At 44.0% G+C, this 27,649-nt stretch overlaps 1 protein-coding gene across 2 annotated transcripts in view; it reads right to left on the bottom strand.

The window, feature by feature from the left end:
• chrna8 (cholinergic receptor, nicotinic, alpha 8) overlaps positions 1 to 27,649 on the bottom strand; it is an 814,590-nt gene that overhangs the window by 138,261 nt on the left and 648,680 nt on the right. For both annotated transcript variants that reach the window (XM_085993584.1, XM_085993591.1), the window contains one exon: positions 24,830 to 25,024. In XM_085993584.1, the coding sequence (XP_085849710.1) occupies positions 24,830 to 25,024 (195 nt within the window). The remainder of the gene's footprint in view (positions 1 to 24,829; positions 25,025 to 27,649) is intronic.

Below are 27,649 nucleotides of genomic sequence, written 5' to 3'. Positions count from 1 at the left end.
TCAAGTGCATATCCAAGTACTTGTTAAATGTAATGAAGGTTTCTGCCTCTACCGCCCTTTCAGGCAGTGTGTTCCAGACCCCCACCACCCTCTGGGTGAAAAGATTTCTCCACAACTCCACTCTAAACCTCCTACCAGTTACTTTAAATCTATGCCCCCTGGTTATTGACCTCTCTGCTAAGGGAAATAGGTCCTTCCTATCCACTCTATCTAGGCCCCTCAGAATTTTATACACCTCTATCAAGTTCCCCTCAGCCTCCTCTGTTCTAAAGAAAACAACCCCAGCCTGTCCAATCTTTCCTCATAGCTAAAATTCACCAGTCCCGGCAACATCCTCATAAATCTCCTCTGTACCCTCTTGTGATGAAATAACTCTGTGTTCTGGCATTTGTATTGTCTGTTGTTGTTGTACTTGCTAATGTCTGGAATGTTCTACAGATGTAACCACTAATGCTCCTCCCTAGCCCCGCCCCTCTGGATCCTCCGGATTGGTGTGAGTCTTACTCATAAGGGCTGGGTCGGTGATGAATGATGGCTGCCTTGTGTTAACTCGATGCCATGTTCTTACTTAATAAAAGCCTTTAGTTTTAAGCTTTAACCTCTTGGATTCAGGCAGTTATTTGGCACATCACCTCTCTAGTGCAATCACATCTTTCCTGTAATGTGGTGACCAGAACGGCACACAGTATTCTAGCTGTGGCCTAACTAGTGTTTTATACAGTTCAAGCATAAGCTCCCAGGCTCTTCTATTTTATGCCTCAGTTAATAAAGGAAAATATCCCATATGCCTTCTTAACCACCTTATCTACCTGCCCATCTACCTTCAGGGATCTGCAAGATCCCCACCAACACCTGGGAATCCCTGGCCCAAGACCGCACAAAGTGGAGGAGAAGCATTCGGGAAGGCGCCGAGCACCTCCAAGGCCCTTCTGTTCCTCTACACTTCTAAGTATCCTACCATTTATTGTGTATTCCCTTGCATTGTTAGCCCTCCCAAATGCATTACCTCACACTTCTCGGAATTGAATTCCATTTGCCACTTTTCTGCCCACCTGTAATTTCCAATAATTTTCCCGCAACCGAGGTTAGGCTGACTGGCCTGTAATTACTCGGTCTATCCCTTGCTCCCTTTTTAAACAGCAGTACAATGTTAGCAGTCCTCCGGCACCACACGTCTAGCCAGAGAGGATTGAAAAATTATGGTCAGTGCCTCCACTATTTCCTCCCTTGCTTCTCTTAACAGCCTGGGATACATTACGTTCGGGCTTGGCAATTTATCTACTTTCAAAGATGCTAATCTTCTTAATGCGTCCTCTCTATGTTTATCTCATTTAATGTTTCACACACCTCCTCATTAACTATAGTGTCTGTATCATCCATCTCCTTTGTGAAAACAGACACAAAATCCGCGATTTTATGCTTCGAGGCGGCTTGGGAGCGGGTCAGCAACCTTCCGGGTTCCAGTCTCATCCCCAACTACATCCAGCCCACAGATGTAATTTTACATCAATTGGCCTTGTTAAGCTCGCCCTGTGGGCTTGCCGGCCAATTAAGAGGAAGCCAGTGTCAGATGATGTCATTTGATGATGCGTCATCTGCCAGTTTTCTTAAAGGGACCACTGACAATTTTGCTTGACAGTTGATTTTTCAGTGTTTGACAGCATTGAGGTGCTGCAAACACTGACAATCACTGTTCACAGGTGAACTCTTGTATCCAGGCTCTCCAGTGACTCCCTCCTTAGGCTAGAACAGATGGCAGCTGCAGGTGAGGTTACAGAAGTGATCTGTCACTGGTGAGAGAGGTTCTCCCAATGAGGTGTGACTACACATACAATTCAAAACTTGTTACCTACAGAAAAGTCTAAATGCATTAAAAATGAATTTCCCAACATTTTCTTACCTTTGAAACTCACCAGTGCACCATTGAATCCTTCACACCACTTCTGCAGCTGTCATCAATGCATAAACATTACAGCAGACTCACAACATGCCACACTTACCATGGCGTGGTGTCCAGACATCGGGAAGCCCGCAGTAGACCTGTCAAAATTGGAAAAAGCCTGTTAACTGCCTGTTAACAACATGTTAACAGGCAGTTAAGTGGCTACAATCCTCTTCCCGCCACTAGGTGTTGGGTCTAAGTGCAAATAGGGGACCCGACACCCGGGAAGATTGATTGGAGGCGGGTTGACAGAGGGTTTCTGACCCGCTGTCAATCTTTGCGATCTTGCTGGATGTCCTGCCTCCAAACCCGCCCCCTGAGCGCTGGCAAAATTCCAGCCAAAGTATTCATTAAGAACCATACCCATGTCACACAAACTTCCTTAGTGCAATCCCAAAACTCCAGTCTGAATTGATCGCCCCTTGGAATTGTGCTTCCACTCCCTGTGCCCCCCATTTTACTCTCTGCCTCAGGTTCAGCCGCAGATCAAAAGTCATCACAGAAAGCCTAGGAATGAAAAAGACAACGAGTAGAAGGGATGGGACCTCTGGTTCAGAGCCTCATAATTACCACCTGCAGCCGAATGTGTGAGGCTTAGTCCAAGATAATGCATAGGGGTGAATTTTCACTTTAACCACCAGGCAGAAAATGGGTGTCCAATTTACCCACCACCTGATTTTCCTTTCCATTGACTCCAATGTGCCGGTGAATTCTCCCATTAGTATGGTTTGACCGAACTGCACAATATGAGTAGAATACATACCATCATAGAATGATACAGCACAGGAGGAGGCCATTCTGCCCATCGTGCCTGTGCCGGCTCATTGAAAGAACTATCCAATTAGTCCCACTCCCTTGCTCCCTCCCTGTAACCCTGCAATTTTCTCCCTTTCAAGTATTTATCCAATTCCCTTTTGAAAGATACTATTGAATCTGCTTCCACCGCCCTTTCAGACAGTGCATTCCAGATCATAACTCGCTGCGTAAATTTATTTTTGTCACCTCCCCTCTCGTTCTTTGCCAATGACCTTAAATCTGTGTCCCCTAGTTACTGACCCTCCTGCCAGTGGAAACAGTTTCTCCCTATTTATTCTATCAAAGCTGTTCATGATTTTGAACACCTCTATTAAATCTCCCCATAACCTTCTCTGTTCTGAGGAGAACAATCCCAGCTTCTCCAGTCTCTCCACATAACTTCATGTGGTATTGCTCACTGTGAGCTGGAGGATTCACTCAGGGGCACTGATTTACAATGACTGAATACAGTCAACTCAAAGCATGATGGGAATGTGTTACAGGAAGTAGATACAACATTTACAGGAAGTCAGTGCTATATGTTAGATTTTCTAAATAAAACTAAAAGAAAAAAACAGAAATGCTGGGTATATGGAATAATAGCAGAAAATAATGAAAATCCACAACAGGTCAAATAGCATCTGATGGAGAAAGATAGGGGCCTAGAAATTCGCCTCGATTGAACTGAATACCAGGCGCTGTGTATAACCGGTGGCCAATCCGATACCACCCATTTTGCGCCACCCCACCGCCCCCCCAGGCGAATTTCTAGGCCCTGGTAATGTTTTGTGATCTGGCGAAGGGACCCACGTGAAAAGTTAACCAACCTTCCTTTCAGCTGCTGACCAACCTTTGTGCATTTCTTATTTTCTCTGCCTTTTTTTAAATCAGCTTAGGAGAATGGAGCACAGTCCTCCTGACTGTTCAGACCAATGAATACTTCAGTCAGAGTCTAAACCGGTGACCCAGGCATCAGGGAAGGTCCTTGGGGAAAAAGTGACAGTCGTGACTTGCAACTTTCAAAACAAAGTTGTGAGTCTGCTGCTCTGGGGGCAGTGGGTGGGTGAGTTGACAATGTGGTGGGTTTTGCAACATCAGGAGCTGCAGTATATTAATAGAGTCATTTGTACTATGACAACAAAAACAACTTGCATTAATATAGCACCTTTAATCTAGTAAAACGTCCCAAGGTGCTTCACAGGAGTGTAACTCCACGATATAAAATAAAAAGGGAAATAGGGAACACAGATCGAAGCGATCAATCCATTCACTGTTGACTTCTTCAGCTACCGCTACTTACATACTAAACGCTGAGTAACAAACGCATCCTCATTGTTACCTCAGCTTAGATGTGTTATTGATGCTGCAACGCTGCTTTAATAAGCCACGGGCAGTATTTGGGTGTGAGTGAGATATATACACTTCTTTTGATAAATATATCGTAAACTTTGAATATGAAAGTGAAATACATGCTGATTTATCTAACACAGTCGCTGCCAATGTCAACGTTATTATTTGAACTTTGCTGCCAATTCTCTTCATTTGTGTTCACAGCAAAATGCAATTTTCATAAACAAATTGTGACAAAAATGAAGTATTTTTGTTTAAGATTTGCATGGTATTGGTTTCTTTAACTTTGCCATGATACATAAAGGATTAAAAACCAGCTTCACTCACAGAGAAACAACCTGCCCTAGTTAATTCTAATTATAGATTTAAGTCACTTTGCCTCATCCAGGAGTCCAAGTGAGGAGCAAAGCCATTCAATTCAAATACAAACAGCTTGTGGGACTTGTTCAAAGATCTGTTTGACTGGCAGCTTTTATTAAATTTAACAGGGAGTTATTTAAATTTGTATGATCTCTATTTGCTGGAAGATATTTTTCAGCATGGCTAGTGGAAATCAAGGACTCTGCCTGACCACACTTAGAGTACTGTGCAAAGTTCTGGGCTCCATATTACAAAAAGGATAAAGAAGTGCAAGAATGATTTACAAGGATTGTACCAGAACTGAGAGCCAGTGATGCAGGGTGGAAAATACACGTGTGTGTGGATATTGAGTGCGGAGAGGTTGTGATGCCCTGCACGGTTGAATAGGTTCCTGACACCCACCATCCAGGCTCACATTTGAACAAGAGCTGCTTGGGGAAGTACTGGAGAGTGTCCGGAGCCCATGGAACCATTCCTGAGCAAAGATCAGGAGATGAGTGGAGAAACCACATTTAGAGTACTGTGGACAGTTCTGGTCCCCATATTACAGAAAGGATATAGAGGCACTGGAAAGGTGCAAAAAAGATTTACAAGGGTGAGAGGGTACAACTCTCAGAAAAGACTGAAAAGGCTGGGGCTCTTTTCTCAAGAAAAGGGAAGGCTGAGGGGGTGTCCTGATAGAGGTCTTTAAAATTATGAAGGGGTTCAAAAGGGTAAATGTAGAGAAGATGTTTCCACTTGTGGAGGAGACCAAAACTAGCTGCCATAATGTAAGATAGTCACTAATAAATACAATAAGGAATTCAAGAGAAACCTTTCTACCCAGAGAATGGTGAGAATGTGGAACTCGCTACCACATGAAGTGGCTGAGGTGATTAGCATGGATGTATTTAAGGGAAGCTAGATAAACACATGAGGGAGAAAGGAACAGAAGGATATGTTGACATGAAATAGGGTGGGAGGAGGCTCGTGTGGAGCATAAACACCGGCAGAGATCTGTTGGGCCGAAAGGCCTGTTTCTATGTTGTAAACTTCTGTGTAATTCTATGAATCCTCCAGACAGTGATAGGCCAGATAGCTTCCAGCCACGGTAAGAAAAGGGAAAAAAAGGCCACCTAAGAACACGTAACTCAGAACGGCAATTGCTGCAAAATGGCCCTTTCTACTTACTCGGGACATTAAATATTTAAATAAGTTGTGTTTGAAATGTAATAAATATTATAAAATCTATACTGTGTCACTGCTACTGTCAACTAAGTTTATGTGGCAACAAAGCCTAAGTCATGGACTAATGTGATGTTGTTACATAAGAACATAAGAAATAGGAGCAGGAATAGGCCACTTGGCCCCTTACGCCTGCTCCACCATTCAATAAGATCATGGCTGATCTTGGGCTCAAAGCCACTTCCCAGCCCGCTCCCCATAACACTTCACTCCCTTATCTTGTAAAAATCTGTCTATCTCCACCTTAAATGTATGTAATGACCCAACCTCCACGGCTCTCTGGGGCAGAGAATTCCACAGATTTATTGTTGTGTATGTACCTTTAAGAGAATAACTGGTCTCAGACTGCAGTACCGGCAGTGACCACCCCTGTATAAAAGGCGCTAGTAAGCCTCTGTAGTTTCAGTTTCCCGGTTGACTCCTTTCAGTAAAGACTTGTTTTGTTCAACTCCTGCTGTCCATGTCTCAATCATACACGGACATAATACTGGCGACGAGCAGATACGAACTTACCTACAGTCTGCACCACCTCCTGGGATCCATTCCTGCAGCTAAGTGAGCAGAGGTCGAGGCCAGAAGGAAGAAAGAAGCAGTAGAAATGGGCGTCGACCGTGGGCATCCGCCCCTGTGTTAGCGGAGTTGAAGATTGCTGGAGAAGCTGTCGAAAGCGGGGCCTGGTTCCTGTCGATGGTGCTTCAGCTAATCGGGCTGGTGGCAGGTAGTACACTGATCCTCCCTGGGCTGCGGCAGTCGCGAACTCGAGCGGGTGGCTTGCAACGGGGCCAAGCAGCGTTGTCGGGAAGAGGAGAGAGAGAGGGTGGAGCACACAGGGCGCGTCGGTGCTACGAAGCCGGGCTGCGTATAGACCCGAGAAGAGGGAGGCAAGAGTCCCACAGGGTTGTTCCACGATGGGAAAATAAAAAAAAAAAAAGAAATATTAAACGCGCAGGAAACCGTGAGGAGCTGCAGGTTGCAACGGAAACCGCGGAAAGCAGTGCTCGCAACAGCGGGGAAGAAGGCAAAGCGCGGGAGGCGCCATCTAAATCAGCGGGGAAGAAGGCAAAGCGTGGGAGGCGCCATTTTGTTAAATCGGGGAAGAAGGCAAAGTGCGGGAGGCGCCATTTTAGATTTTCAAGATGCCGAAGACTGGCTGTATCACTGCTTTGATAATACAATAGAGGACTGGACCACGTATGTGGAAAGAGTCGAGGTATATTGTGAGGCAAATGAAATAGCCGATGAGAAAAAGGCATCGGTATTGCTAAACTTAATGGGCGCTAGAACGTACGGCCTATTGCGGGACCTGATTTCTCCAGCCAAACCGAAGGCGAAGAGTTTTAACGAAATTGTTCCTGTCCTACAGGAACACCTAAACCCTGCACCACTGTTGATAGCCGAAAGATTTAAATTCCACAGGGGAACTCAGCATAAAGATGAGAGCAATGCTGAGTACCTTACGGAACTACGCAAGCTATCAAAGCACTGCCAGTTCGGAGCAGGACTGGCAGATACACTACGGGACAAATTTGTCTGTGGACCCCTGAGTGAAGGAACACAGAAGAAGTTACTCTCAGAGAAAGAGCTGACGCTAGATAAGGCTTTCAGCGTGGCAGTATCATACGAAGCAGCAGCCAGGGGAGCTGCGGAAATTCAACAAAAGCCACAGGAATACGGCACCCACGAAATGACACGGGATTTGCAAAATGTTATCGCTGCGGCAGAACTAACCATGACCAGAAGGACTGCTGGTCCAAGGACAAAATATGCAGGCAATGCGGAAAGATGGGACACATTGCACGAGTTTGCAGGTCTGGGAAGAAGACCAGCGACAACAAAAAGGCTATTAAGGAACCGTACAAGAAAGTACAAAAGATGACGGACAGTAGTTCCGAAGACCAGATGAGCGATAGTGAATCCGGGAACAGGAGACTAAGCTGTCTCAAACTTCACAATGTAATTGCAAAAGAGGATCACCGAACCATTTGGGTCACCCTTACGATAGCAGGGTCCCAAGTTAAAATGGAATTGGATACAGGATCAGCGCTAACCATCATGAATCGATGAAACTACGAGCGGTTATTCTCACACATACCCTTGAGAGAGACATCCATCGTCTTGACGACGTATACGGGGCAAAAAGTATACCCCAGAGGAAAAATAAGGGTGCCTGTCGAATACAACGGCAAGAAAATACGGAAATTGTATCTCTACATACTGCAAAATGGTGGACCACCGTTATTGGGACGTGAATGGATCAGGAAGATAAGCTTAGATTGGCACTCCATTCATGCAATGACGGTGGACAGTAAAAAAGATGAAGACGTCACTCCTGGACGATTGTCAACAATCTTAGCTAACGCCAAAGAGGTATTTCAACAAGAACTGGGCACTCTTAAAGGCGTAACCGCCTCGATGAAAATAGAAGAGAATGCAATTCCCAAGTTTTTCAAAGCAAGACCGGTACCATATGCAATTCGCCCAGCCGTCGAGGCAGAGCTGGAGAATCTGGAGAAGGCAGGCGTGTTGTCTAAGGTCGACTGGAGCGAGTGGGCGACACCCATCGTTCCTGTCATGAAGAAAACGTTAAGCAATAAGTCTGAGGAGTCAAGGAAGGTTCGCATCTGTGGGGATTTCAAGGTGACGGTGAACCCAGTCCTTCACACAGTACAATATCCTCTTCCAAGGATAGAAGACATCTTCGCCTCACTGTCTGTAGGGAAGCGTTTTACAAAAATTGACCTAGCACAAGCATATTTGCAGATGGAGGTTGAAGAATCCTCTAGGAAGTATCTCACGATAAACACTCACAAAGGTCTTTACCAGTATCATCGATTGGTATTCGGAGTAGCATCGGCTCCGGCGATATGGCAAAGAGCGATGGAACAAGTCCTGCAAGGGATTCCGGGGACTCAGTGTTACTTGGACGACATCCTTGTGACAGGTGAAGATGACAGTGAACACCTTAACAACCTAGAACAGGTGCTCACTAGACTACGGGAACATGGGCTACGAGCCAACCGCCCCAAGTGCGAGGTTTTTAAGAAACAGATATCGTACTTTGGCCACGTGATTGATGAAGAGGGGTTACATAAGTCCCCTGACAAAATTGAAGCGGTTGTTAAGGCCCCAGCGCCTGAAAATGTGTCGCAACTGAGGTCATTCCTCGGATTGGTGAATTACTATCATAAGTTTTTGCCGAATTTGTCGACAATCCTGCACCCACTGAACGCCCTGCTACGAACAGGAGTAGCATGGAAATGGAGCAATGACTGTAAGCGGGCCTTTCAGAAGAGTAAGGACTTAATCACTTCAAGAGAAGTATTGGCTCACTACAACCCAGCACTGCCGATCAGACTGGCATGTGATGCGTCTCCCTACGGCATTGGGGCGGTACTGTCACATAAATTCCTTAATGGTTTAGAGAGGCCGATAGCTTTTGCGTCACGTTCGTTAACTTCTGCCGAGCGTAACTACGTCCAGATTGACAGAGAGGCCCTCAGCCTAGTGTGGGTGGTGAAGAAGTTCAATCAGTACCTGCACGGTCAAAAATTTACTCTACTAACCGATCATCAACCTCTTGTCTCCATTTTCAACCCTCAGAAGGGCGTACCGATAATGACAGCGCAACGGCTGCAGAGGTGGTCCCTTTTCCTAGGGGCACACCAATATGACATCGAGTACAAAGGAACTAAACAGCATGGGAATGCTGATGGATTGTCACGCCTAACGTTGCCGACGGTGGAAGAAGAGGACCTTGCAGTGGATCCAATGGAGTTCTTCCACTCGACCATAGTCGAATGTCTCCCTGTGACGAATGCAAACATAGAAAAGGAAACACAGAATGACCCGACACTATCACGGGTCTATGATTTAACAGTGAAGGGATGGCCAGCACATGGCGAACCACTGCTGCCAGCATTCTCGCCGAGAAGAGAACAGCTGTCAGTGTGCAGAGGAACCTTGATGTGTGGATCCAGAGTAGTAATTCCACCTAAGTTGACGGATAGAGTGCTCAATGAGCTTCATGAGGGTCATCTGGGTGGGGTAAAAATGAAGAACTTAGCCAGAGCGTTTGTGTGGTGGCCGGGAATCGATAGAGAAATCGAAGAGATGACCAAGAGCTGTGCAGGATGCCAGAAGGTCCAAAACGCCCCACCACAAGCTCCTCTACATCCATGGGAGTGGCCCTCATCTCCATGGCAAATGGTGCACATTGATTTTGCTGGTCCCTTCATGGACTCAATGTTTTTAATTGCGGTGGATGCACATTCAAAGTGGCCAGAGGTAATAAAAATGTCCTCAACCACCACGGAAAAAACTATCACAGTTTCACGAACCATATTCACCAGGAATGGGCTGTCTGAACAGATTTGCTCTGACAATGGACCACAGTTTGTGTCTGAAGAGTTCCGGAGGTTCTTAAAGAACAATGGTGTTAAGCATTACACATCTGCCCCATATCATCCAGCCACTAATGGATTGGCCGAGAGGTTTGTTCAAACATTCAAGAAGGCTATCAAGGCAATGTGTAATGAAGATATACCCCTACAACACAAGGTGGACAACTTCTTGTTTGCCTACCAGAATGCGACACATGCGGTTACCACCCAAACTCCAGCCATGATGTTCTTCAATCGAAGCCTACGGTGCCGCTTGGATTTGGTTAAGCCAAACGTCCGAAGAGATGTGGAGAACAGGCAGTTTCAGAATATGAATGAAAGGCCGACCAGAAGCTTTAAGATAGGTCAACCAGTTTTGGCCCGGGACTACCGCACTGAGAAATGGCAGCCAGGAACGATTTGTACACGGCAAGGACCTCTCATGTATACCGTGGACGTTGGAGAGAGCATTGTAAGATGCCATGCTGACCAGATTCTACAGTCACTGGAAAACGTCAACTCCACACCACGATCTGATACACCTGGTAATGAAATCGACGTACCAATTGCAGCTACCGCAGAATCGGTGATATTGGAAGCAGATGAACCAAACAACGACATTGATCCCGACTCAACCTTGCCAGAGGAACCTGATACCCCAAAGAGGCGTTATCCAGACAGAATCAGGAAGCCTCCTCAAAGACTGAACTTAGAATTGCTTAAACTTAACCAATGTATCTAGCAACCGTAATTGTGATTGTAATTAGTTATCATTTAGTTGTTAAATTAATGTTATGTACTGTTTATCTAAAAGGGGAGGAATTGTTGTGTATGTACCTTTAAGAGAGTAACTAGTCTCAGACTGCAGTACCGGCAGTGACCACCCCTGTATAAAAGGCGCTAGTAAGCCTCTGTAGTTTCAGTTTCCCGATTGACTCCTTTCAGTAAAGACTTGTTTTGTTCAACTCCTGCTGTCCGTGTCTCAATCATACATGGACATAATATTTATGACCCTCAGAGAAGAAATTCCTCCTCATCTCAGTTCGAAAAGGGCGATCCTTTATTCTAAAACAGAGCCCCCGCATTCTAGATTGCCCCACGAGGGGAAACATCCTCTCTGCATCTACCTTGTCGAGCCCCCTCAATATCTTATATGTTTCAATAAGATCACCTCTCATTCTTCTAAATTCCAATGAGTATAGGCCCAACCTGCTCAACCTTTCTTCATAAGTCAACACCCTCATCTCTAGAATTAACCCAGTGAATCGTCTCTGAACTGCCTCCAATGCAAGTATATCCTTCCTTAAATAAGGAGACCAAAACTGTACGCAGTACTCAAGGTGTGGTCTCATCAATACCTTGTACAGTTGTAGCAGGACTTCCCTGCTTTTATACTCTAACCACCTTGCAATAAAGGCCAGCATTCCATTTGCCTTTTTGATTATTTGCTGTACCTGCATGCTAACTTTTTGTGTTTCATGCACAAGGACTCCCAGATCCCTCTGAACTGTAGCATTTTGTAATCTCTCTCCATTTAAATAATAATTTGCTTTTTTATTTTTCCTGCCAAAGTGGATAACCTCACACTTTCCCACATTATACTCCATCTGCCAAATGTTTGCCCACTCACTTAGCCTGTCTTTATCCCTTTGCAGATTCTTTGAGTCCTCTGCACAACTTGCTTTCCCACCCATCTTTGTTGGACTGCCTTCCAAAGTCAAAGAAGTTCACATGAGGGCAAGCGATAAAACCAGCAAGCCAAAATAATATGAAGGGGCCATACTATTTTCTGATAATTTACCGAGATATCTGGGCAAGCAAAAGCATGCTCTGGAACACTGGGAGTAAGGTCCCACCTACTGAGTGATCTAAGATACTGAGTCCCAAAAATATCTACAGCAAATATAAGAGTATGTAAATGCAAGTTGTTGTTAGTGAGTAAAAACCCGAAAAACTACCCCATGCGTACGAGACTTTATGATTGCCATGAATAAGATTAGTGTGTCATAGGATTAGCAATGACTTTTTTACCAGGAAAATCTGTGTTGGAGGCTGATGGACCGCTCACCAGGCACACCTGTCCTTTCTGAAAGCTGGAAAACGCTATTCCAAATGGCTGTATTGTTGAAGCTAATACAATAGCTTAATTTATTGGCAAGACTTATAATCAGACAAAAACAAAAGGTATGCAGCAAGTGAAGGAAATTGTACTGTGCCCCGTACAATGCTTTGACAAATAGTAAAGTACACAAAAACCTCAGAGTTGTTTTCTGAATCATTTAGTTTTGACATTAATGCAGATAATAACGGAGGTGTTTCTGCCTCATTGGACTTGTCTCTCTGCTGTGGTGTGGAAGCCAATGATCAAAACTCCGCAATAGGAAGAGCCAGCCACAGCTCTACTTGCCAACGCAGGTCCAAGCTGTCCTTTCACCTGGGCAGGCAATCTGTTATTAATCAATTTTCACTTTCAGATGCACCGCAGCTTCTGACTCTTAATTAAACATTCACTCCCTCCACCACCGGTGCACCGTGGCTGCAGTGTGTAGCATCTACAAGATGCACTGCAGCAACTCACCAATGCTTCTTCGGCAAGGGCACCCAGAAGGACAAGGGCAGCAGACACATGGGAACACCACCAGCTCCAAGTTCCCCTCCACGTCACACACCATCCTGAATTAGAAGTATATCGTCGATCCTTCACCGTCGCTGGGACAAAATCCTGGAACTCCCTCCCTAACAGCACTGTGGGAGTACATTCACCACACAGACTGCAACGGTTCAAGAAGGTGGCTCACCACCACCTTCTCAAGGACAATTAGGGATGGGCAATAAATGCTGGCCTTGCCAGCGACGCCCACATCCCATAAAAATGAATTCAAAAAATATTTTAAAAACTCTGATGGGCTTGGCTTTGTTAGCTGACTTGCCTGGTTTGATCCCGAGAACAACTCTCTGTTACCGTTCTGCATCTGGAATCTTTGCCTGCATCCAGCATTTCAAGCCCAGGGGAGAATTCCTGATGCAATCACATGTCTCCAGGAGAGCAGCTGGATAGACACCCTCCAAAGAAATATATATCCCTCATCAGTATTTGTGTATTGCTTAACTTACTTCCACGCCCACCCCGCCCCACCTCTCATCGCACAAAGGCCGAATAATCCATTTCAGAAAGCAGATGATTCATTTTGAACTCCCATCATGTTGGTCTAAATCAAATTCATATGTAAAAATATAATATGGATCTTACAGCTTGAAACAAGGTGGGGCTCTGCTCCTGTCGCAGCCAGCTCTGGTTTAAATGGCAAGGCCATAAGGTAAGAGGCATCGCTGCTGGTGAAAGTTCTGAGAGGTGAGCTTTGCTAGTGCCTCATTAGGCAGCAGTGGAAATGGTCTATGATTTGGTTGCTGGGATAAGTAAGGGGGCTTTGTCTGTGTAAATGGGGACTGGTGCATGGGCACTGATCTCCCACAATCTAAACTGGACAAGTGTCCTTTGATTTTTGGACCACAAAGTTAAAGAGGGTGCCATTTTTTATGTGGCAAATGAGAAAGTAGCTAGGCCTGGATGTACAGGCCGGTGATGCAATTTTATCCTCTCTGACCTATAGCTATATTCCCCAGTAACTGGGGAAGTAGAGCAACCAGACTCAAGGTAATAAAACACAACTTTAAAACAAAGGTGCACTTACAAGCTTGCACCTGCATGGTTTCTCTGTTGTACTGGTTCTGCGGATTCCATATATAATAAATAGAGTGGATAGTACAACAATGGAACCCTGAGATAATATTGCAGGACCGCTTCTGAAATAAATATGTGACTAGTCGCTTCCAGGCATGCGGTTCCCTAGATAATCCTACATGCGGCTGTGATATTCTTTTGTTTTGAATAAAATTTAATTCTCCTCTAATTGTTCTTCTCTAATGGTGCTCTCCTCCTTGAAGGTGTCGGCTCCATTGCTAGGATACGGTCCCAACGACATCGGTCACCTTCCAGTACGTCACTCGACTACCTCACATTTGAAATGGGCTACAGTTGAGCACAACACTTAATACTCCGTCAACTATCTGGTGCCTCTTGCAACATGTTCAAGCCAAGGGATGTGTCGGGACACTACTCCTCTGTAATTGTGTGTTTTGACCTTATAGATACACCAGACGCAGGGCAATTTTTATTGATAACACACAGCATGACAAGGTGATTGTAAGATGAAGTGTCTGCAATCAGTGCATTCCCCCAGAGAAACTGGTATATTCATTAAAATCTCATCTGGAGTCGAGTGCCTGAACATGTGAAATATTACTTCTGAAGACGTGCTGTAATTTATTTTTAATGCGGTAACAGTTCAGAAAAAAATAGGAGAAGCTTCTCTTTCTAATAAGACGTGATCTGTTTACCTGCAAAATTAGCTTTTATGAATCAGGCCCTATTTTTTCATGTAAGGTTTTCATGCAAGTTAAACATTACTACTCATTGGATACAGTTGGCAAATTCATCGTGACCATTGTCTTAGAAACACCGCAGTGCTGAGCATGTGTGATAACAATGATGCATCAATCTTTAGATAACCTGCCTAGCACTTGGACAAGAATAATGAGTGACATACCCACTAGTGCACATGTAAACAGCTAAAGGAACATGCTGACTTTATAGGGCAGAGTAACAGAGAAATTAGGAATGAGGAATGGCCCTGGTAAAATGCTTGTCCAAATTCATTCATCACATGGTTTTCCTTAGTTTTTCCAAATTATCTATATGATGATTTCTTCAAGGGGCCGGATCGTGCTGAAAAAAAATAATGGCGCATTAACAACGCACGCCATTATGAATGTGCAAAACGGCCAGCAAGTTCGGGGGATTGATAGTTGTGAATCTCCAGAACTTGTTGGTTGATTTACGCTGCTCTGCTGTCTGCTTCGCGCAAACAGTATCTCGGCTTCTGTTATTTTTAAGAACTTGCTGGATTTGCACATTAATTGCCAATTAAACTTGTCACAAAAATGAATTAACGGTTACATTAATTGAAGAATAAACAGTGCAACGCATCTCTCATTAAAGTCCCATCTGAGACATGCTCAATGCTCAATTAGTTCTTTATTTCTGGTTAGCATCTAGTAAAACTAAAGTATGAAGAGAAACTGAAATACCATTCACCATAGCGTAGCACATCTGCCTTTAGTGGACTATAAGTTACAGGCTATTACGTTCATCCTCTGACATGTAATAACATCTCTTAATACTGTTAAAATGGTTCTGTTGTTGCCACATAAAGTTGCTTGACAACATAAAACAGCACAAATTGCTATCAATGGAGATGTTGTAGAAGGGTTTGCCAAAAGTGCTACATTATATTAAGTTACACAGTAAGGGCAGCTTTAGATCTGCGGGCATCATTTACAGTGCTGGTTGAAGAACAAAACAAAATATAGAATAAAAAAAAAGCCATTTTGTCCACCAAAATTTAAGTTTTTTTTAACATGTAAAGATCACTAGGTCCGACAAGCATATCAATTTTTCATAGATCAACTCCATCTCCTGAATTCTCAGAATATTTCTCAATCCTCCCTTGGTCCAGAAATGCATCTGACGTTTCTCGAGCTCATTTATACTGTTGCTTCAGTGGCCATCTCCTGTAACTTATTCTACACCTCTGCTGCCCTTTGAGTGAATTAAGATCCTTCTGAACTTCCTTCTTACTCCTAACTCACTAATTTTTGGCTTGCATGCTCTTCATCGTATCTACGGAATATTTTGCCTGAATCAATTTTGTTAATTCTCTTCATAATTTGTAAAATTTCAATGAGGTCACCTTAAGGCCTCCTTCGACAGTTATCTCTGTCACCTTCCCCACTCTAAGCAAGCCTGGGGTCAATACCATGCCCATTTCAGGTGGTGATAGTCTGAAGGATATTCCATGATATCAAAAAGAAAACCAATCAAAATTTGGTTTCCAATTCTACACATCTATCACCTCGAGGTTGGATTTTGCCAGTGCTGCTCCTTTGTTCACTATGCCCCATTTGGAACTCCCTCTCTCAGCACTTTGGCACTTCCCTCCCTGCCTTCAAAAGCCTCCTAAAGACCCTGCTCTTGCCAATGCTTTTATTATTCTCTAATGCCTTTCTTCTCCTTCTTATGTGGTGTCAACTCATTGTCCACTGTCCCGTAAAGTACTTTGAGACATATGTGAGGACCGCTATAGAATTGTAAGTAGTTGTACAGACCTGCAAAATGTATGGGTAATGGACCAGAGGGGATCAAAGTGTTAACACTACTCAAAGAAGATTTGTGGAATTATTTGACTTGTAAAGTTTGGAGAAGGTGTTAGAAGTTGAAATGGATCTATCAACTAGTGACAATGGTGTCTTTCTTATATTATGCTTCCCCAGATACCAGTTTAGAAGTGTAACCTGTAATAAAAGTTGTTATTCTTTAAAGATAGCAGTAAATGTTGTGCAGTGGGTATGCATGAGTGATACTTCGGACTCTCACAGGATTCTGCCTGTACTGTAACCAAACATTATTTAACTTTGTGTTACGTCCACAGAACATACTAAGCTACCAGACTCCAGAGCAAAACTGCATCACTCCCACACGTGAAGACACTGACACAGCCACCACTACTATAGCAAGCACCAGGGCAGACAGAGCCACCTCCACCTCCACAACTAAGTACGTCACCAGGATATAGGAGCAGTTACAGAGCATAGAGCAAGTAGAAGAGGCCAATGAGGTAGGTATAGAAATCATCTGGCCCACGTTCAAACTGAGGGTGGTGGAACGTCACAGCCAGATATAACATTATGGCCAACATGTATTCTATAATTAAAGTGATGGAGCACCTGACTGCTGCTAAATCTGACATGGGGTCTTCTACATGGGGCATGTTATACTCCAATCCCTTTGTAATAAAGGCTATGAGTAAAGAAGTCTTACTACAATTATATAGGGCCCTGGTGAGACTATACCTGGAGTACTGTGTACAGTTTTGTAAGGAAGGATATACTTGCCTTAGAGGGAGTGCAACAAAGGTTCACCAGACTGATTCCTGGGATGGGAGGATTGTCCTGTGAGGAGAGATTGACTAGAATAGGCCTATATTCCCGAGAGTTTAGAAGAATGAGAGTTGATCTCATTGAAACTCATAAAATTCTTAAGTGGCCTGACAGGGTAGATGCAGGGAGGAAGTTTCCCCTGACTGGGGAGTCTAGAACTAGGGGGTCACAGTCTCAGAATAAGGGGTCAGCCATTTAGGACTGAGATGAGAAATGTCTTCACTCAGAGGGTGGTGAATCTTTGGAATTCTCTACCCCAGAGAGCTGTGAATGCTCAGTCGTTGAGTACATTCAAGACAGAGATCGATAGGTTTTGGACTTTAGGGGACTCAAGGGATATGGGAATAATGCGGGGAGGTGGAGCTGAGGTAGAAGATCAGCCATGATCTTATTGAATGGTGGAGCAGGCTTGAGGGGCCAAATGGCCTACTCCTGCTCCTATTCCTTATATTCTTATGTTGTTAAGACCCGATACTTGGGCTAGATAATTTTGGAGGCAGTCAACTTTAAGGAAGAGTTCATCTTACCTTATAGACACACATTGCTTTGCCCTCAGACACATCTGTTGCCTAGGGTATTGCACCAGTGAAGCCAGATGTTGGAGCAGCCATACAGTTGTCTGTTCCTGATACGGTGCATCCCTGGTCACAAGTCAAGGGCACAGCAGCTGCCACTGTAGACTGGGAGCATGAATCTTAAGTGAGTGGACAGTTACACCAACTCATTTGCAAGTGTTGCTCTTGCTAATTCTGAAAGTTGAAGTAGAGAAACAGCAGGATCAGACCTCGAGGAATCAGCCAATCTGCCAGCCTGGCACAGACTGAGCCAGTGTTCTATTTTTAAAACTTAGGCTTCCAGTCTACAGTGGCACCTCAATGTGCCCCCTATTCAGCTTCCAGCAATGCTTCCCTGGCCTCCAAATGCAAATGGACCAGCATCACAAATGTTTTCTCTCACCTCCCTTCTAACCTTGGTTGCAGGCCTTGTTCCCCTCCCTTCCCACTCCAGTTTCAGCCCTTAGGCCCCATGTGCTTCCTCTTGTTCCAGTTTTACACTGTGCACCCTGTCCTGCTCCCATCCAGTCTCACCCTGGACCTTTCCGTGTTTTTCCTCCAGGCCCTAGCCTCCTACCACTCTGGACACCATGCCCCCCCCTCCCCCCAGCTTCAGTCACAAGCCCAGTCTTTCCTGGGTGGCCTCTTCTTGCTGGGGCGATGACCACCTCCAATCAGGTATGTGTTGGCTTTCATATTGCTAGCCTTTAAGAACAGAATCATAGAATCATAGAATGGTTACAGCACAGAAGGAGGCCTTTCAGCCCATTGAGCCCATGCCGGCTCTCTGCAAGAGCACTTCAGCTAGTCCCACTCCCCCGCCCTTTCCCCGTAAAATGCTTCCTTCACGTACTTATCCAATTCCATTTTGAAAGCCATGATTGAATCTGCCTCCACCACCCTTTCAGGCAGTGCATTCCAGATCATAACCACTCGCTGTGTAAGAAAGTTTTTCCTCATGTCGCCTTTGGTTCTTTTGCCAATCACCTTGAATCTGTGTCCTCTGGTTCTCGACCCTTCTGCCAATGGGAACTGTTTCTCCCTATCTACTCTGTCCAGACCCCTCATGATTTTGAATATAAAAGATAAAACATTTGGTAAAGGAACATATGAAAGATGCTTATAAACAGAATGGGAAACACACAGAAGGGAGAAGAGACAGATGGAAGGACAGACTTATTGAAAGAATGAAAAAAGGATTGGAGACAATGGGGACTGAAAGTGATCTTGGGCGATAGCACAAAACGAGCAATAGCGAATCATCAGCCCATTTTACACTCTGCCCAATTTTCTTTTCCATTAACTTTTTTGGGCCGAGTGTAAAATGGGCTTCTGATTCGCTATCGCCCATTTTGTGCTATCGCCCAAGTCGAATTTCACCGCCCATAGAGAGAAGCACAGAGATGACAAGGAAAGAGAATCATACAGATAGGACAGAAGAATGGCAGACAAATGGAAAGCCAGAGAGGTAGAGGAGTCAAGAAAAAGGGACACCATTTATATTTTTGTCTATATACAATGCCATTGGAGATGAACTAGTCATGATAAATTAATTTTAAAATATTCAATGAGTACGGAAACTGAACAGCACAATATTATTTTGCTCCTGGGACTGACAATAAAGAAAAAGAAAGAAAATGAATATCAATACAATATCAAATTCTTCGCTGTGCACTGATTGTAAGAGTGCTAAGTAAAGTTTGGGCAGTTTCAGCTGCATTACTGGGGGTTGCAAGTGAGATATCTTGGGACACAGCATATATATACAACCACACAACATGGCTTCCGGTAAGAACTGTACTGCACATGGCTTTATTATTATATACATCAGTAGTCATCAGGTGGCTCTATTACACTTCTCCCTCCTTATTGAAGAAGTTAATCATAGCAAATAATCATTGTACATTACTTGCATGGTATACACAACTCTTGGTATACATTTCTCAAATGGAACCCATTTTATGTTTCCAAATTCTGTTATAGAATTCTGTAACACAAACAAAAGATATGAACTTATTTTCCATCTTTACAAATTAAACTTAACCACTGGTTTTCAGTTTTGAAGAGGATACCTTCTTTCTTGAACAGAACTTTCAGATCTTGTTGTAGGACTCTGACTCATTCTAGGCTAAACCTGAGGAGAATTTATCTCCAAGGGCTGACCTTGACCTGCATTTGGACTCTATACTTTCAGACTGTGTGTCTGATGACTCAAACTCAGACTTAAATGCTGAATTTCTCTTGGACTTGTTTCTGGTACATCTGATGTAGGATTTGCTATTAGTACTCTACTTGTAACAAGATTATCTGACTCTCTTTCTGCCTTGATTGTTTCTCTTCTACAGGCTGTGCCAAGTTTGGCTTTAACAACACAAAACTGGTTCGTGGCTGTCGTTTGACAAACAACTCTGCTGGTTTTCTACCAGTAGTGGTATGAGAAGTATTCTGATACGTAATCAGAAAATTTGCCAGTTTGTGGTCCAACGACAACTGACGTTTCTTTGGATTTGGATCCAACATTTGATTGATGAGGGCATTGACGTAATAAAACTCACTACGCACTTGGTTTGAGCATAAAGCAAGGCTTTAATCAACTTGTTTCAGAACATGGAAGTCTAGTTGTATTTCACTAGTTCCTTGTCTTACAAAATGTCCCTGGAAAGCTGGGGCCCACACCCGAGTATTTATACTCCTTGGACGGTGCCACCAGCTGGCCATCCAGCATTATTTCATAAGTAGTTTCTTGATGATGAGATTTATAACAGGCACATTTGACAATTTGTACTATGCGCTCTGCTGCACCATTTGAAGCAGGGTGGTATGGTGGAACTGGTATGTTTCACACTGTTTCTGCTCATGAACTGTGTGAACACTTCTGAATAAAATTGTGGCCCATTATCAGACACAATTCCTTCTGGGAGGCCATATGAAGAAAACAATCTTCGTAAATTGTCTAGTATTTTGCTTGTTGTTATTATCCACGTCAGAAACACCTCTACCCACTTCGAGTGACTATCTATCACTATGAACAATTGCTGTCCTTCTAGCTCAGCAAAATCTACATGTAACCTTTGCCACACACTGGGAGGCCATTTCCATGGCTGTAATGGTACTGATGGTGGTTTCTTGCTCACCGATTGACATGTTGTACACTGACTGACTATGTGCTCTATCTCTTTATCTAAACCACCATAAGTAACTGCGTGCAAAGCTCTTGGTCAAGCACATTCCCAGGTGCTGGTCATGAAGATCTCCTAACAATTTAGACCTGAAACCTGTTTGGGATAACCACTCTTGCTCCCCACATGATACAATCTTTATCCACTGACAATTCATTCCTATGAACGAAGTATGGATGGATATCTTCCTCTGACACCTGGTTTGGCCATCCATTTGCTATGTAATCATACACCTTTGGCATAATTGTGTCACGTTTGGTTGCCCAACTAATCTCTTCAGCTGTGACTGGCAGCTAATCAATGTATGAGAAATAGAACACTTCTTCCCCATTGGGTGTAACTTGTGATGGGGATGGCAAGCGGGACATAGTATCAGCATTACTGTGATCAGCTGATCATCTGTACTCAATGTCATACATACACACTGACAAAATCAAAGCCCATCTCTACATTCGGGCTGCAGCTAAGGTTGGAACTGGGGACTTTGGATGGAGGATTGCTGTCAGGGGCTTATGGTCAGTAACTATGGTAAATTTACGACCAAACAAGAATTTGTGAAACATCTTGATCCCAAAATCAATGACAAAGCTTCCCTTTCGATCTGCGCATAATTCCGCTCACTGGCACTGAGAGTGGGTGAAGCAAAAGCAATTGCTTTCTCCTCCCCGCTATCTAGTACATGAGAGATCACTGCCCCAACTCCGTATGGAGAGGCATCACACGCTAGCTTGATCTCCTTAGGTACATCATAGTGGACTAACATGGTACTCTCTACTAACTGGCTTTTACACTCTTTGAATGCTGTGTCGCATTATTTTGACCACTTCCAAGGGACCTGTTTTCTCAATAGCTCATTCAGTGGATGTAACAATGTAGCCAAGTTTGGGAGGAACTTTCCATAATAATTCAAAAGACCCAAAAATGATCGAAGTTCAGAGACATTCTTGGGAGTGGGTGCATTTTTGATTGCATCCAGCTTTCCCTTGGTTGGATGCAAACCATCTTTGTCTACTCTGTGCCCTAAGTACCCCACTGAGTTTGAAACAACTCACACTTGTGAGCTGTCACTTGTACTCCGTGCTTCTCTAGTTGTTTCAGCACTTCATTCAGCACCTCATCATGGATTTGCCTGTTTGGTGCTGAAATGAGTGTGTCATCCAAATAACACTCTACCCCTTCAATCCCTTGCAAAATTTGGTTCATCACCCCCTGGAATATGTTGGGGGCAGAAGACTCTCCAAATGGTAGTCTATTGAACTGATATAGATCTCAGTGAGTATTTATAGTCAAGCATGACTTGGACTCCTCATCTAACTCAAGTTGTAGGTAGGTGTTTGTTAGATGTAACTTCGAAAAGATCTGGCCACCTGTCAGCATTGTGAACAAATCTTCCACATTTGGCAACGTATTGGGTAGATTACACTCTAGAACCTAGTTTACGGTTACCTTATAATCACCACACAACTTTACCTTACCATCTGACTTAGGTACAACAACAATGGGTGTAGCCCAATTACTCAGATCTACCTTAGAGGTTCTCAATTTCTAGTCTTTTGAGTTCTTGCTCAACTTTCTCCTTGAGTGCGTATGGTACAGGACGTGGTTTGCAATAAACTGGTCTTGCGTCCTTTTGCACTCTGACACTCGCCTTGAAGTCTTGGATCGGACTGCCTGTTTCACTGAACACCTTCGGATACTGCTTGATGACATCATCTTTCGATGCAAATTTCGCTTCCACATGAAAAATCTCATTCCAATACAGCTTCAGCGATCCCAACCAATTTCTACCTATCAAGGCAGTCTTGACTCCTGCCACTACTATGTGAGGCAAGCTCTGACACTGATCCTTGTATTTCACTGGTATAGTGACGCTTCCTATTACAGGGATTTGCTCTCCTGAGTCACCTCGCTGCTCTACCTTCGATTTCTCTAGTCGATAATCACGCAACTTGTCGTGACACAGTGATTCCAGTACTATGCTCACGGATGCACCAGTGTCGATTTCCATGGGTATCCTGGTTCTTGCGACATCGACTTGGATGACGATACCTCGCGAATCGCTGTTAGATACATTGTGCTCCTGATGACGTGAATCTCCAGAAACTCCGCGTCCTGCTGCTTCTCTTCAATGGTATGTAGTGTCTGGTGATTTCTACTTCTAGTATTGCCAGTCGGTTTACTCTTCTGTTGGCACGCCTTCGCAAGATGCCCAGTTTTCTTGCAGTTGAAACACCGACTTCACAAATGGACAACTTTGAGCGATGTGTTGTCCCAGGCACCGATAGCACGACTTCAATGCACTGTTACCTTGGCCAATTGCTGAGACCTTGGGGCCCAACTGCCTTTTACGTTTAGCCTGCAGCCGATTCAGCTCGGTTGTCTGACGACTGGAAATGGCGCGAAACTCTCGGGAGTATCGGTCGGCCATATCCATCGACATAGTTGTCTGACAAGCTAAGTCAAAAGTCAAGTTAGGGGTTGTCAACAATTTACTTCTGATACGTTCATTTTTCAACCCACAAAGCGGTCACACAAAGCTCGGTCCTGAAAGTTTCCGAAATGACAGTGAATGGATAGCTTTTTTAAAGCTACAATGTAGCCACTGATACCCTCATCATTTAATTGTTTGTGTGTTCCAAAATGATAATTGCAGCAATTTCCAGGGGCTCAGGACTGTAGTGCTGAATCTCCTTCAGTGGCGTATCCTTCAGCTTGGTGGGAACAAGCACATTTTTCAGGGTTTCATACACCTCAGGGCCTGCTTCAGTCAAAAAAAATCCGTTTCCTTTCTAAAACCGCCTGGTTACGGTTTACATCATCGATGATACTATTCTAGCCACTCCACATATGCTACGAAGGTCTCTCGGTCGCGATCGAAGTCACCCAAGTGCCCTATTATTTCCCTAGGCGTGGCCATCTGGACTCTGGCAACGTCGACAGTTCAGCTACGTTTGCTCGAAATTACTTCGCATTTTTAAGTTTTTCTGTAAAATGAAGAAAATCTAACAGTCCCCCCATCGGTTGGCAGGAATATCCTCCAACAAAAATTTCAGCTAGGGAATCGGCAATCCCATCCTCATCACCAATTCTGTAATGTCTTGGGACACAGCATATATATACAACTGCACAACATGGCTTCCGGTAAGAACTGTACTGCCCATGTGCTTTATTACTATATACATCAGTAGTCACCAGGTGGTGCTATGACAGTAAGCAATGTTCCCTGTAAGCTGCGCAGCTGCACAGTGCTCTAGGGGTCCTGTGCAGCGCTCCAGGGGTCCCGTGCAGCGCTCCAGGGGTCCCGCGCAGCGCTCCAGGGGTCCCGCGCAGCGCTCCAGGGGTCCCGCGCAGCACTCCAGGGGTCCCGCGCAGCACTCCAGGGGTCCCGCGCAGCACTCCAGGGGTCCCGTGCAGCGCTCCAGGGGTCCCGCGTAGCCGACTAGCCGACTTTTCAATAGAAAATCCGCGCATGTGCGGTATTTTGAATGGGAAGTCCCGAAAAAAATTACAGGGAACATTGGTTGTAAGCCCCATTGCTTATATGCCTGCACAACCTGGTTATTTCAATCGAGATGGCTGGTGTGAGAAATGGACAAATTAGCGAGTGAGTGACGGTCGTGGAAAGATGTTATTACGGTCGATTGTTTGGGCAGAACATACTGAGCTTCTTCTCTTCATTTGGTCTATAATTGACCTGATAGTGTTTGATTTGGACACCGCATGAGAAATGGAAAAATGTTCTGTTCCCCCAGCACTGATTACAATCACTTCGATAGGTGCAAAAATTCAAAACAAAAATGCACTAATCTATAAAAATAAAAAGTGTACCACGCAATACAGTGGAATGACATTACTGTTATTTATTAGTGTTTCTGTTTAAGTTCCTCCCAGTTACAGGCTTTACTTTATCTTCTTCAACAACACAATTTCTACATTCCATCCAAGTGCCTCAAACACCAACAAAAAGGCTATTTATTAATGGAGACCCACCTAATGAAATTTTCTCTCCAGAGTCAGCTGGCAACAGGAACACAAGAAGTGCCAGTCCAGATATTAAGACACACGGAATCAGCAGGTTTAGTCCATAATACAGTGTACGCCTGCGCATCATCACTGTATAGGTCACATCCGGATAGGGCTCTTCACAGCACTCATAATAGAGCTCATTCCTCTTCCCTGGTACTCCTGCAATACAATAATCACAGGCATATTGTACTTTTAGTAAGGACATAACTATGATTCACTTGACATAGAACACTGCTTTAGAAGAGAAAGCAGAAAAAAATATCCCAAGTTAATTGTCCTGGGAAAACGGGGGTTAATTTAGACTTTGTGCGATAGTGTAACACGGGCGCTAGTGAATCAGCAGCCTGTTTTACATCCCTCCCCATCTTCTTTCCATTGACTATAATGGAAATGAAAATTGGGTGAGATATAAAACAGGCTGCTGATTCACTAGTGCCGGTTTAACACTATCACATAGAGTCAAAATTACCCCCAGTGAGTTACATTTGAATCGGTAATTCTTTTGTACCTGTCAAAATACTCACATTTTCTCCTACAAAATTCTGAAGATAGTCTGTTGAATTCATCAAATTATATTAAATTCATCAGATATTCATCTGAGTTTTCCTCAGAGCTATTCACCAAGACAACCCATGTTGAGGACTTTTCCACAATTGCTGCCTATTGACTATCCAACAGCCAGTTTACTTCTGCCAGGAAAGAAGGAAAGACTCACATTTCTATAGCGCCTTCCACAACCTCAGGATGTCCCAAAGCATTTTCCAGCCAATGAAGTACTTTTGAAGTGTAGTCACTGTTGTAGTGTAAGGAAATGTTGTAGTGTAAGGAAATGCAGCAGCCAATTTGCGCACAGCAAGCTCCAACAAACAGCAATGTGATAATGACCACATCATCTGTTTTTAGTGATGTTGGTTGAGGAATAAATATTGGCCAAGACACCGGAGTGAAGTACCCTGCTCTTCTTCAAATAGTGCCATGGGGTCTTTTACGTCTGATTGAGAGGATAGATGGGGCCTCAGTTTAACGTCTCATCCAAAAGACAGCACCTCCGACAGAACAGCACTCCCTCAACACTGCACTGGAGTGTGAGCCTCCATTTTGAGCTCAAGTTTCATGGAGTGGGACTTGAACCCACAACCTTCTCATACAGAGGCAAGGGTGCTACCCACTGAGCCATGGCTGACGGGAGGAACAAGAGGATGCCCGCATTCACTCTCAGCTTCAACCATGTTCAAGTGAATTGCTCCATTATTAAACATCACATCAAGTAGTCATGGGCCAGCCCGTGAACTAAATGGATTTCGGTTCCAGAGTCAGACAGTCTTCCAGGGACATAAATCATTAATGCTTGGAACATTTGTCAGACATTTGACCAGACTCAATTGTCATCAGCTGTCTTGTTGCTCTATTTTCTGGTCACGCGTACACTGTTTGACAGTTTTATACTGTACCAGGAAGGTGGCTTAACTACTGGTTCCTGGATCAATGCAAACCTCCAGAGATGTATGTCTCCTCAAATCATCTCATCTGATTCCGTTCACTTCTTGAAGCAATTAGGGTTCACGTTAAGTCAAACAATGCTTGCATTTTTGTAAGTGACAGCAAGCTTTACTCTCTAGTTTTGCAGACATTTCATATCAAGGCAATTAAAATCAAAGTCCAGATCATTTTCCACTTGAGGTACTGCAGCCTTTTTGGTCTACTGATTAGTTTAGCTATCATAATGAAATCAGAGAAAATTAATGATGTCCTTATTGTTGCAGTTGTATAGAATAATCCAGATCAGGAGGGTTTTTGCGAGGGAAGTTTATAAGGAGGAGCAGGGAGACAAACCTTTAAAAGTGGGAGGACAATTTGATAAAGCTGTCCTTATCGGGTGCTAGATTTTGTAAATAGGATTATAGAGTTGAAAATCAAAACTTACTCAAATCATTAGTTATGCCATCGCTAAAATATTAGGTACATTTTTAACTTGCCACCTAGGCATGAAACCGCTGTTGCGGGTCAGCCGCCCATTATAGAAACTGCCTGGGTTTCTATGAACTTTATATCTAAAACTCTTCTGCCCGTATCCTAACTCACACCAAGTCCCGTTCACCCATCACCCCTGTGCTCGTTGACCTACATTGGCTTCCGGTCCTGCAACACATCGATTTTAAAATTCTCATCCTTAACTTCAAATCTCTCCATGGCCTCGCCCCTCCCCATCTCAGTAACCTCCTCTAGCCCCACAACCCTCCAAGATCTCTGCGCTCCTCCAATCCTGGCCTCTTGTGCATCCCCGATTTTCACTGTCCCACCATTGGTGGCCGTGACTTACGTTGCCTAGGCCCTGGAATTCCCTCCCTTACCCTCCCTGCCTCTCTCTCCTCCTTTAAGACACTCCTTAAAACCCATCTCTTTGACCAAACTTTTAGCCATCTGTTCTAATATCTCCTTATGTGGCTCGGTGTCAAACTTTGTCTGATAACGTTCCTGTGATGCGCCTTGGGATGTTTTACCTCATGAAAGACGCTATATAAATACAAACTGCTGTTATTGTTGGGTTTCATTTTCATTGTCTGGGTGGTGTGCTGAAACTCTTCTCCAATTGTGTCCAGTTTTGGGTGCCCTTACTGCAGGAAGGAAGTCAAGGCCATGGAGAGGGTGCAGAAGAGATTCATGACAACAATAATAGGGATGAGAGGCTTTTATTATGAGGGTAGGGCACTTCTCATTAGAACAAAGAACAATAAGAGGAGATGTCATAACATTGTTCAACATTATACAGATTTCAATAAAGTA

The sequence above is a fragment of the Somniosus microcephalus genome, chromosome 1 (assembly GCF_052327205.1).
Source record: "Somniosus microcephalus isolate GS21.2 chromosome 1, FLI_Smic_1.0, whole genome shotgun sequence".
Classification (NCBI taxonomy): Eukaryota; Metazoa; Chordata; class Chondrichthyes; order Squaliformes; family Somniosidae; genus Somniosus; species Somniosus microcephalus.
Note: the sequence above shows the minus strand (reverse complement) of the source record. Positions and strands in the feature narration are given on the sequence as shown.